The 12,899-nt window shown below is 38.7% G+C and overlaps 1 protein-coding gene across 1 annotated transcript in view; it reads left to right on the top strand.

Moving 5' to 3' along the window:
* The first annotated feature begins 8,180 nt into the window (after window positions 1–8,180).
* Window positions 8,181–12,899, top strand: part of TP53BP2 (tumor protein p53 binding protein 2) — a 94,097-nt gene continuing 89,378 nt past the window's right edge. Inside the window, exon 1 of the mRNA XM_007936958.2 lies at window positions 8,181–8,328. Coding sequence (XP_007935149.2) covers window positions 8,181–8,328 — 148 coding nt within the window. The remainder of the gene's footprint in view (window positions 8,329–12,899) is intronic.

Genomic DNA, 12,899 nt, shown 5'->3' with positions numbered 1-12,899 from the left:
AACAAAAGGATATAGCCATAATAATATTTACTCATCCAATTAAAGAGTTCCAAAATGAGTAAAACAAACAGACTTGAAAAGAGAAATAGATAATTCCACAAAAATAGCAAGAGACTTTAACACATCACTTTTGATGAAGGACAGAACTAGAAAGAAACTCAACAAAGATAGGGAAGATCTAAACAACATTTATTTATTGTGTGATTGTTTGCTGTGTCTTGATTTTTTTGTTATGTTTTTGTTTTGATATATTCTGGCAGGTGGGATGGGAATAATAGTCTGGTTGCTACTCTGGCTGCATGGTAGTGGCTGCATGTTTGATCTCAGGTTTCTGTTTGCTGGTCTTGTGGGTGACTGAGGGCGGGTTTGTGGGCATTGGCTGCTCTGTCTTTGGTCCAGTGGCACAGGAGCAGGCATTGACACTGAGTGGATGTGGCAGCAGGTGTGGTGAGTGTGGCTGATTAGTTGGGGGTGGAGTCACTGCCTCCTGCTGGATGGAGTGGAATGAGTGGCAGGCTGGTGTGCACATGGTCGCACTGCTATTGCCTGTTTCATGATGGGGGGTATGAGTGGCAGGCTGGGTTGGCAGTGGAGAGGGGCAGGGTGAGGGGCCAGTGCTGCATGGCTGAATTGATGGGCAGGAGAGGTGGAGTGAATAGCCAACACTGTGCTGGAGTGTCTGCTGTCACGAAACTGGGTTGATGGGCAGGAGGGGTCAGGTGAGCAGTTGGCCTCACACCTGGGTGGTTTGCCACACTTGGCTGGGTTACTGGTCAGGAGGGGCAGCGTGAGTGGCTGATGCTGTGCTGGAGGTGCCTGCAACCACACAGCGTGGATCGCAGTGGGGATCGTTAGGTGGGGGGTGGGGTGGTGATTGGGACTTGTACCTTGGTGCCCAGTGGTCAGGTCTGCGGGGTGGGGGGGTTTTGTGCCACTAAGCCCCAAGAAGTTGAGGGAATGGGAATGTGTTCTGGTCACTGGGTGAGGGCACCTTGGCTGCAGCCAGCAATCTGGACCTTGTTTCACTCTGAGTATGTCTAGACAGTTATTCTGTGTCCTGTTATTAAACTCTCAGCTGCTAACTGAAATGTTGGCATTTTCAACCCACCAGCTGCTCCATGGGAGAAAAATGTGGCAATTTACTCCTATAAAGATTATAGTCTTGGAAACCTTGTGGAGGCAGTTTGCCTCGGTCCTACAGGGTCACTATGAGTCAGAATCTACTCGATGGCAGTGGGTTTAAGTTAGATGTGAGCACTTGTAGATACCCTAGCAATTCATTGTCCTTGTGATATGAGTGTATCTGCAAGTCTTACATATTTTGATCCTGTGCCATCCTCACAGTCATCGGTGGGTTTGAGCCATTATCATGGCCACTGTGTAATCCACATCATTGAGGGTCTTCTTTTCATTGAACTTCTATCAAGCATAATGCCCTTCTCCAGGGACTGGTCCCTCCTAATGACACGTCCAAAGTACATGAGATGACGTCTGCCACCTCACTTCTAAGGAGGATTCTGTCTGTACTTCTTCAAAGATAATTTTGTTTCTTCTTCTGGTAGTCCATTGTATATTCATTATTCTTTGCCAACATCATAGTTCTTTAGTTTTCCTTATTCATTGTCCAGCTTTCACATGCATATGATGTGATTGAAAGTTTTCTATGTATTTGCCTCCTCTGGTCTCTTAGGTTAAAATCTAAATTTCTTGCTATAGTCTTACAACAATGCTTCTCAACATGTGCTTTCCTGATAGTAGTATCAGCATCACCTGAGAGCTTCTTCTTGTTATGTGTCGTGGAGTAATGGAGTGGGACTGATTCAGCGATTGTCTATCTAGGTGATTCTGGCCATCCCTGTTTGAGAGCCAGAGGCTCTCTTTGAATTAATCTCCAATAACCCTCATCCTCTTCTCCCTCTACACTGACCTTTTTCTTCCACAAACGTGACAAACTCATTCCCTCCTCCAGGCCTTTACATTTGCTGTTCCCGTTGCTTGGGACATTCTTCTCTCAAACCTTAGCTGGGCTCCTACTCTCATTTTATTTAGATCATTGCTCAAGAGCGCTCTCTGTCTGCCTCTCATCTGAAATACCTTCCTTTACTCTGTCCTCTTACCCTACATTTCTTCATTTCAACCCCAAATTTACTACTACCTGAAATAAAATGTATTTTCTTGTTAATGTGTCTCTCCTCCTCCGAATGTGAGCTCCATAAAGAAGTACTCAATAAATATTTGTTGAGTAAGCAAATATAGGTGCTGCATTCTTCTCACTATAGCAAGATTGTAAAAATCTAAAAAAGTGTAAATTTTAGGATTAAATAGGTCAAAAGTGTTTGTACAAAGTTCCAAATTTGATTCTTCCTCACTCCCTATTCTCAACTCTCTCCTCTCCAATTGTGCAGGCCTTTTTACTGTTCTATTCACCATGATTTTGGTTGCCCTGGACTTCACACATGCCCACCTTGTCCCAAAATACTCCTTCCCTTTTTCACTCACTCACATGCACTTACTCTAAAAACCTGGCCAACAACTACTTGTCCTTCTCTCAGCTAACACTTTACTTCCATGGTCCTCTGACACCTTTCCTGAGGGAGAGTGCCTTGCTATATATACTCTCAATGTAAGCTTCATTTCCCATTTTAATAATATTCTTGTAATTACTTGTTGATTATCTGTCTTAACCACTGTTGTAAAGCTGTTTGAGGCAGAGAACTGTTTTTTTTTTGAACATTTCATTGTTTTTTAGCTGAAAGTTTACATAGTAAATTAGTTTCCCAATGATTTATACAGAAATTGTTCCATGACATTGGTTGCAATCTCAGCAGTGTGTCAGCGTTCTCCTCATTTCTACTCTACCTTCCCTGTTTCCATCCTTCCAGTTTCCCTGCGACTCCTTCCCTTCTCATCTTTGCTTTTGGGCAAATGTTGCCCATTTGGTCTCAGGTCTTACTGTTTATTCTATAGGCCAATCTATTATTTGGCTGAAAAGTGACTTCTGAGAGCGGCTTTAGTTCCAGGTCAAAGGGTGTCTGAGGGTGATAGTTTCAGAGATTTCTCTAGTCTCTTTCAGTTCAGTAATTGTCTTTTTTATGTATTTTTTTTTTTTCCCCATTCTAACTGGGACCTTCTATTGTGTCCCTGGCAGAGTGGTCAGTAGTGGAAGCTGGTCTCAGGCTAGTGGAAGCAGTGGTTCATGTGGACCAGTAGTCTTTTGGATTAATTGCTTTATTGAGTCTTTGGTTTCCTTCACTCTCCTTTGCTCCAGATAGGAAGAGACCAGTAGTTACATCTTAGATGGCTGCTTGCAAGCTTTAACCCTAACCTTTGAACTATATTATGCCTGTGACCTAGATGTCCCCCAAGACTATAGTTTTACTTTGTGACTTTGGGCAGATAGGGTGAAGTGAATCTAGAGAAGGCTTTGCTGTGTAGGGCTGAGAAAGCCAGAAGAATGCATTTTTTGCATATTGTCGTTAGGTGCTGTTGAGTCAGTTCCAACTCATAGTGACCCCCCTGTACAACAGAACAAAATACTGTTCTGTCCTGCACCATTCTCACAATCCTAGCTATGCTTGAGCCCATCTTTGCAGCCACTGTGTCAGTCCATTTTGCTGAGGGTCCTCCCCTTTTTTGCTGACCCTCCACTTTACCAAGCATGATAATTCTTTTCTAGGGACTGGTCCCTTCTGACAGTATGACCAAAGTAGGTGAGATAAAGTCAGGTCATTCTTGCTTCTGAGGAGCATTTGGCTGCACTTCTTCCAAGACAGATTTGTTGGTTCTTCTGGCAGTCCAAAGTATTTTCAGTATTCTTTGCCAGTTCAAATGCATCAGTTTTTCTTCAGTCTTCCTTACTTGTCCAGTTTATACATGCTTGTGAGGCTATTGAAAATACCATGGCTTGGGTCAGGCACCTTAGTCTTCAAAGTATCATCTTTGCCCTTAAACACTTTAAAGAGGTCTTTTGCAGCACATTTGCCCAATGCAATACATTGTCTTATTTCTTGACTGCTGTTTCTATGGATGTTGATTGTTATCCAAGTAAAATGGAATCCCTGACAACTTCAATCTTTTCTCCATTTTTCATGATGCTGCTTATTGGTCCAGTTGTAAGAATTTTTTTTTCTCTGTGTTGAGGTGTAATTCATACTGAAGACTGTAGTCTTTGATTGTCATAAGTGCATCAAGTCATTTTCACTTTCAACAAGCAGGGTTGTGTCATCTGCATACCATAGGTTGTTAATGAGTCTTCCTCCAATGCCATGTTGTTCTTCATATAGTCCAGTCGGCATACACATTGAATAAGTATGGCAAAAAGATACTACCCTGATGCTTCCCTTTACTAATTTTAAACTATCCAGTACCCTCTTGTTCTGTTTGAATGACTGACTGCCTCTTGGTTTATGTACAGGTTCCTCATGAGCAAAATGAAGTCTTCTGAAATTCCCTTTCTTTGCAATGTTGTCCGTAATTTGTTATGATCCACGTAGTCAAATGCTTTTTACCAGTCAATAAAACACAGGTAAACATCTTTTTGGTGTTCTTTACTTGCCCTCTTTTGAATCCAGCTTGAATTTCTGGCAGTTATATATACTATTGGAACTGTGAATATACTATTGGAACTGTTTTTGTCTTCAGCAAAATTTTACTTGTGTTAATGCTATTGTTTGATAATTTCCACATTCATTTGGATCATCTTTCTTTGGAATGGGCACAGATAGGTTCTGTTTCATTTGCTTTGCCAGGTAGCAGTCTTCCAAATTGCTTGGCATAGATGAGTGAGTGATTTCCAGCATTGCATCCATTTATTGAAACATCTCAATGAATATGTCCATTCTTTGAACTTTACTCTGCCAGTTCCTTCAGGGCAGCCTGGATTTCTCCCTTCAATGCCATTGGTTCTTTTTTTTTTAATTGTGATTTGAGTGAAAGTTCACAGAGAAAATTCACTTTCCATACAGCAGCTCACATACACTTTCTCTCATGACATTGACTACAATTAACCATAATGCAGCAGCTCTCCTCCTATTACCTCCCGATAAGGTACCTCTTCCCTGTGTCCTTCCCTCCATGCACTCCTGCCCCCTGAGCTGTCTCCCTGTGCATACACAGCCCTTCTATTGTCTCATGCTTGTTCTCTCCAAGAAGTGTATCTCCCTCAGGAAAATGTTCACCTCATATGCCTGTCTTTTGTTTGGCTGGACGCCACAGGAGTGGGTTCGGTTCCAGACCTGAAGGGCAGCTAGGGGCCATAGTACCAGGGGTTCCATTGGGCTCTATCAGACCAGCAAATGTGGTCAATGCCATTGATTCTTGATCATATGCTACCTCCTGAAATGATTGAATGTTGACCAGTTCTTTTGGGTATAGTGACTGTATTTCTTCTGTCTTCTTTTGATACTTCCTTCATCGTCCAGTATTTTGTCCATAGAATCCTTCAGTATTGCAACTCAAAGATTGGATTTTTTCCTTACTTCTTTCAACTTCTATTTTTTTTTAATTTTTTCAGTTTTTTTTTTTTTTATATTAGAGAACTTAAAGACTCATTTTAAAGATGATGAGGTTGAGATTCAAGGAGGTGACATTACTTCTCTGAAGTAATTATTAACAAATTTGGATTTAGAGCTCATCTCTCCTGTCTGGTAATCCATAGTAGTATCACATTGCTGGTCCATGATTGAGGTCTTCAGTACAATTAATAAGGCCATCCCAGAACTACTTTCATACATGAAAGGTAGAAATGGTATAAACTCATTTACTTGTCATATTTGAACTTATACTAGTTCTGGTTTTTTTTTTTTTTTTTGAGGAGGAAAGTAACATTTAACAAAACATTTTTGTTCATATTTAAAGTGAAAATAATTACTATTTTGAAGCCATAAACTTCAAAGAAAGTTTTGGTGGGGATGGGGAGTATGGAGAAGAGAAGTCATTAATGCTAAAGTGTAAATTTTATCTCCTTCATTAAGAATGCTGCATATTTTGGCAGGGGCAGGAGCAGAGTGGAATTATCTGGATTTAGTATATCTTTGTTACATTTTTTTAAGTGATTTTGTCAAGGCTTTATGGTTTTTGTGTAACCAGTTCAAGTGCTGTGTTAATGACTGAGTGTGGAATTCTAGAACAATGTGTCTTTATGTAGTACAGTTTGTCAGAATGTGAAAAACCTGATAGAATTTGCTTGAAAATTTCTGAGCTCATATTGAGAAACTCTATGTGTTTTTTCTTTTTAAATACATTCTATTTATTGTTTCCACTGTTCTGATTTTTCTGGCTTACCTCCGAGTTCTAATCTGTGTTATATATGCTTATGTATATAACGTATATGCTTATGTTAAGAGTTTTGGAGTGACTTAAGAAAACTTGGTTTTGCAAGGAGAAGCTAAAAAACCCCTGCTGACTGAAGGGGCTGGCTACATTTCTCTTGTACCTGTCTTTTCTTACTCAGACTGAATCCTTGAGGCACCCACTCTGATGTTTTAGCCAGTCATCATCCCAAATCGGGTGTCACCTTTTCACAAATCAGGCACAGCTTTCTGGATTCGGGGGGTAGTGGGCAAAGAAGTTTAGTTGGAAGGAAGGGGGAGTTGTGTGACTGTTGGCAGGTACTGTGGCTGTTGTATGATGTTCTTGTGTTGTTGTGAGCAGAATGTAGCTCTTACTCATTCTGCTCTTCTTTATGTTCTTAAACCCAAACATTTCCCAATGTTTGACATAAAACCCAACCAAACCCACTGCCATGGAGTCATTTCCAACCCATAGCAACCCTGCAGGAGAGAATAGACCTGCCCTATGGGATTTCTAATGCTGTTAGTCTTTACAAAAGCAGACTGCCTCATTCTCCTGTGGAGCAGCTGGTGGGTTCAAACTGCTGACCTTTTGGTTAGCAGCTGAGTGCTTTGACCACTGCTCCACCAGAGCTCCTCATGTTTGACGTAGTCTAACTAATTATTTTTAAAGACTATATATCACATTTCTGTTCCATAGCTTTGCATTCTCCGTTTTTTTAATTAGAATTATTTTCACAGAATAAATTCTCACAGTGGGATTACTCTTTCAAATAATTTGATTTTATTTGATTTATATGGAGTCTCTACTTACTGAATTGAATGAATAAAAGGGTTTAGTAATTCACATTACCACAGGCAGTTTGTTTGCTGTTTCACTCAGTTTTGTGAGCATCAGGATTTAAAAACTTTTTGTTGTTAATAGGTGTGAAAACTTGGAATTCTTTAGTAGTCATGTTTTTAAAATATAGTGTGTATTTTTACTAGAAGAAAGATTGTGAGTGAGTTTTCAATTTAGATCTTTTGCTGGTCCGCATGTTTATGTATAAATTCAGATAGGTTTTAGCATGACAGCTGGTCATTTCTACTTCTACAAGGTTGATGACATCTGCTTTAAAGTAGATATTTAATTTGATTAAAATGTTTTAGGTTTAAAAATATAGTTTTTGGCATAGATAACATATGTACCAAAACTCATTGCCATTGAGTTGATTCCGATTCATAGCGATCCCCCCATTGGGTTTCCAAGGAGGTAGATCTTTATGGAAGTAGATTGCCTCATCTTCCTTCCGCAGAGTGGCTGGTGGGTTTGAACCATCAACCTTTTGGTTAGCAGTCAGATGCCTTAGGCACTATGCCACCAGAGCTCCTTGATAATATATGTACGTGGTATAAAAATTCGATTTTCCTCCAAGACTTGTCTTCAATTTAGCATCCTTTCTTTGGAAGGATGTATCCTTTTTGTATCCTACAAAAATGTAGCAATGCGTAAACCAGTGCATATGTGTAGTAGAATCTCTTAACAGTTTACAGGCAGGAAGACTTATTTACTACACATACTGCCAACTGTGTAAGACTTGGTAGACAAATAACAGAATTAAAAACTGATAGAAAAAGATTAATTTGAACTTTTGTATGAACTGGTTTGACTGTACTCCAAGATCCCAAAGAATTCTGCAGGTGCTGCTTGTGGGGAGGGAAAGGGACTCAAGTTGCCAGGACTCCAGATCCCCTCATCCATTTCGGGCAGAGGAAAGTCATACTGTTCTGTTTTTTTACATTTGTGCTTCCAACTGGGGTTTTTGTTTGGAAAAAGGAACCAAAGGTGAATAAAAAGTGAAAAACACCAATGCAGACAGTAACTGCTGTGTTTTCCCTCTTTATTTCCAGATGTTTCTTACAGTGTACCTCAGTAACAATGAGCAGCACTTCACAGAAGTTCCAGTTACTCCAGAAACAATATGCAGAGATGTGGTGGATCTGTGCAAAGAACCTGGCGAGAGTGATTGCCATTTGGCTGAAGTATGGTGTGGCTCTGGTATGAGATCCATATAATCTTTAGCTATACCGTCTTTTGTTATTTTTGGTTTATAGAAGTGGATCTGTGTGTGACTGCTTATGTTTTCCACAGAGACACTGTAGAATACATATCCACCAGGAGATAGTCTCCATCCAGCTTTATTATACTATATAAAGTCTTCTTGCTGTTTCATTTTGCTGCAATGAAATGAAGACACCACAGTATAAAGACCATGGGACAGGTGGCTCATGTACTAGGTGGAAGCTTCTGGGGTGTTAATGGTGTATATGGTCAAATGTATGATTCTCAAAAGTGTTTTTTTTTTTAATGTTGGTTGTTGGCTGATTGATTCTGACTCATGGCAACCATGTGTATAGAGTATAACTGCTCCATAGATTTTATATGTTTAGGCTTTACTTAATTAGAAGTTTGAGGCTTCTTGGTCGTTTTGTCACTCTCTAAATTTTTATAGGTTTTTAGAGAAAACTGTTCATTGTTGAAGAACTATAGTAGCAGAAGGCAGTGGTAGACTCATAGACATTATTTTAAGCCTTGGAATCAAGCCCTCAAGTGTAGTTTTTTGGAGTTCTAAAATGAGACAGCCTGCTTTCTTCTTGCCCTATAGGGGTTTATAGATGTGGGAGTAATTTTTTATCATTTCTGCCTTGTTCCTACATAAGTCTGGATGAACCCCTACTGTTTCCTTTTTCTCCTCTGGGGATGCCAGCTGTCGTCAGAGCAAGTAACCCACTGTGTTAATTGGGCTCATACCATTCATGATATCTAACTTCAACTGAGCCTTGACTTCTTACCAGGTAAATCCTTTTATTCATCTTTGATCTTTGGTTGAGTTTCCTACAGTTGGTGTTCTTACGCTTTTTTCCTGACTGACTTACTACTTTTTCCCCCATCTAGGAGCCAGAATACTGTTTACATAAAGAAGCCCAAGTGACCTTCTTAAAATGAAAATTGGATAATTTTGCTTTCCTCTTTTAAAAAAGAAAGAAAGTAAAGCTCTTTTTAATGACTTTCTCTTCCACTTAGAATAAAATCCAAACTCTTCATCTTAGGTTGTGAAGTCCTATAGATTGACTGTCTGTAATGTCATTTTCTTCCTTGCTTCCGTTCTGCACTTTTGTTCCTAGAATATGCTGAACTCTTCTCCCCTAAAGATTTTTTTGTTACCGATTCCTTTTTGATCACTTGAATTTCAGCTAAAGTGTTACCCTTGGAGAGGCTTTCCCTGAGCACTCTTCCAAAATAGCCATGTGTTTTCTATCCTATCATCCTCATTTAATTCTCTGCATAACATATGGTACTATCTAATTTTCGTGTGATTATTAGTGTATTGCCTCTTTAGATCTCTGTAACCCCAAACACAGATATTAGGTAGAATGTAAATTCTCTTAAGAATAGCCAAAAAGAGTTGACTTGGACTCATGATGACCCCATCCATCCATGTGAGAGTAGAAGAGCACTTCCTACAGTGGTGGTGGTAGTGGGTTTCTTTTTAACCCAAAAATTTAAATAATATAGAACACAACTACTAGAGTTACAAACCAAAAATACCATAAAAGTGGCCTTTATATTTGTCCATGAAATTACCTTTACTGGGTATCTTTTTTACTTCATATGACTTAGAACTGTTGTTTAGTGTCTTCCTTTCAATCTGAAGGACCCTCTTTTACATTTCTTGTAGAGCAGGTCTGGTCATATGAACTCCGTCAACTTTTGTTTATCTGGGAATATCTTTATTTTACTGTATATAAAATTCTATAGTTATATTTTTCAGCACTTTAAGTATGTGTTCCCTTGCTTTCTGGCCTCCAAGGTTTCTGAGGAGAAGTTGCCACTTAATTTTATTGAGAATACCTTTAGTATGTGACAGTTTGCTTGACATAATTTATAATAGTTGTTATAAAGCTGTTGTCCGTTAATTCCAACATTTGCCTTGTTTAGGGGTTTACTCTATTAATTATTTTTCCTCTTGATTATGGGTGTCTTCTTCCTACCTCTTGACATGTATTTTTTAATTGAATACCAGACATTATGGATGATGCATGGTAGGGACTCTGGATTTTGTTACCTTCCTCTGAAGGTGGTTGAGTTTTGTTCCAACAGGCAGTTAAATTACTTGTGGATCAGTGAAAGCTTTTTTTTTTTTTTTTTTTCAGAGTAGATTTTTTTCAGGTGTTCTCTTAGCCCTAGGATGTACATTCTCAATAGGAGTATTATTGCCCCATGGACATGAAAGTTGATTTTTACTCGCTGCCGTCAAGTTGGATCCAACTCATAGTGACTCCTCCTTGGGTTTCCGAGGTGGTATCACTATGGAAGTAGATTGCCCAGTTGGTTCTTAGTGGAAGAAAAAAAGAAAAACTCTTCGATGTTACAGTGATTATGATTTGTGGCCCTCTAAAGCTCAATTCTACCTGAAAAGATCTTTTCTCTTATTAATTAATTTTTCTTCTCAGGACAGGGAGAAATAATGGGAGGAAAAAAAAAGCTGAGAAACTGTTCAAGGATACAGTCCTTAGTCCTAGTGTATAGTTCTTCTCCTTAGTTGTGGTCCTTCTGAGGTTTCACTGAAAGTCCTGAGGAGTTCATTGTCCATATGGTTTTCAATGGCTGAGTTTTTGGAGGTAGATCACCAGGTCTTTATTTCTAGGCACTACTAGGTAGACTCAACTCCAACCTTTGGGTTAGTAGCTGAATGTGTTAACCATTTGCACCACCCGGGTAAGAATAGAGACCTTGTCTGTTCTTGTTCATTGCTGTATCTTCAGCTCAAGGCGAGTTCCTGAGTACCCAGTAGATTCTCAGTAAATATTTACTGAATGAATAAATCCGTGAACTTCTAGCTGCAAGGTAGCTTCCTTGCATTTAGCAAATTATCTTCCTGTTGCTATGAGTTGGAATTGACTTGATGACAGTAGGTTTGGGTTTTTTTTTTTGTATGCTTTACTGAAATAATTGGAACTATTCATTGTGAGCTTTCCTCAGTTTCCTCCTCTGGCCCTCAAACTCTCTGTGTACCTCCCCTTATTTTCTTAGAGGAAAACATATTCTTCCTCTTCATCAAGGTTTATTCACTCTGTTCCTTGAAACTTTGATTCCACCCTTTTCCTCTAGTGTCTTGCTTACTTTAATTGAGTAACCTCTGTTAAGTGATGATGATATGTAAACGATTTTCTCTCTGATAACTTTTGCAACTTAAAAAATATTATGATAAATAACACCTAAATGTGTTCTTATTTGTAAAGAAGAATCCCCTTACTCCTTGTTGTAATCACATGTAATTTTAACAGGTAGCTTTTTGGACTTTTTCTTTACATTTATAAGTAGCTATAGAAATAGTTTTATATATTGTTCTCCCTTGCCCTTTATGTAAACAGTATCATATGTATCAATATACTGCAGTGAGGCCAGATGAAGACATGTGAGGGCACCTTAAACATTGATAATCTGTGGTACTCTCTCCTCTGTTTACACATTTCAATGAGATATGTGCGTTATTTGTGTGTATGTGTCTTAGCTATCCATGATGTAATTTCTTTTTAAATGCAACTATAATATTAGTGGTTGAGCATAAAATTTGCGTAGGCCATTTTAGCAGAATGAGATTAACTGGATCAGAAAATTTTTAGTGTCTGTGGGGTACTAAGATTTTTACTTTATACCACATTTTCTACAAAAGGAATATTCCACATACTCTACAATAAAGAAAATGAGTCGGTGAATTTATTGTCTCAATGATCAAAGTAAAGTTCTATTCATCTCCCACAGTGAAAAATTGATTCACCAATATTAGTTTAAATGGCACGTACTTCGATTTTGATGCTTGTTTTATAAAAAATGCCATAATTATAAATGAACAAATGAAAATATGTCATAAAAGAAAATTTATTGATCAGAAACCAAATCTTAAAACAAATTACTATATTATTTTTTTTTTAAATAAAATTAGGCTCAACTTTTTGTTTATTAGAAATAGTATACTCCTAGGAGACCTACTGAATGTTTCAATTACTCAGGAGGGGACCATAGGAGACAGAAGGTGGTGAAGTGGTAGAGGCTGCATAGCTTTAAACAACTTTGTGTGTGGGTGCCCTTGTAACCCTGTGTGAACTTTTATTTCTGACTGGCACTTTCTTACCCACTGGAGCTGGTATCAGTTTCACTTAGTGCCCTGCCAATTTCCTTCCACTGTATTGCTTGCTTTTCCTTGTGTCTTATGTGCTTGACATCTCTAGATCTTTGCTTTGGACAGCTGGTGTCCATTTTGTTGATACCCTAAGTGTGTGCTTAGCTTGCCTGTTGGGTGATCCGTCCTTATATTGCAACTTGCTATTTTACTTTATAATGTAGCGTGGAGATCTTTTCAGATGAGTACCTGTAAGTCTGCATCATTGTTTTTATTGTTGTTAGGTGTCGTTGAGTTGATTATGACTTGTGGTAACTCCATATGACAGAGTACAGTTGCCCCATAGTGTTTTCTTTTTTTTTTATTAGGATTTGGGTGAAGATTTACAAAGTAAATTCACTTTTCATACAGCAGTTCACATATACTTTGTCTCATGTCATTGACC

Source organism: Orycteropus afer, unplaced genomic scaffold (assembly GCF_000298275.1).
Source record: "Orycteropus afer afer isolate SDZICR_OR568_19922 unplaced genomic scaffold, OryAfe1.0 scaffold00039, whole genome shotgun sequence".
Classification (NCBI taxonomy): Eukaryota; Metazoa; Chordata; class Mammalia; order Tubulidentata; family Orycteropodidae; genus Orycteropus; species Orycteropus afer.
The sequence above is the reverse complement of the archived record's forward strand: the minus strand, read 5'-3'. Positions and strand labels throughout refer to the sequence as shown.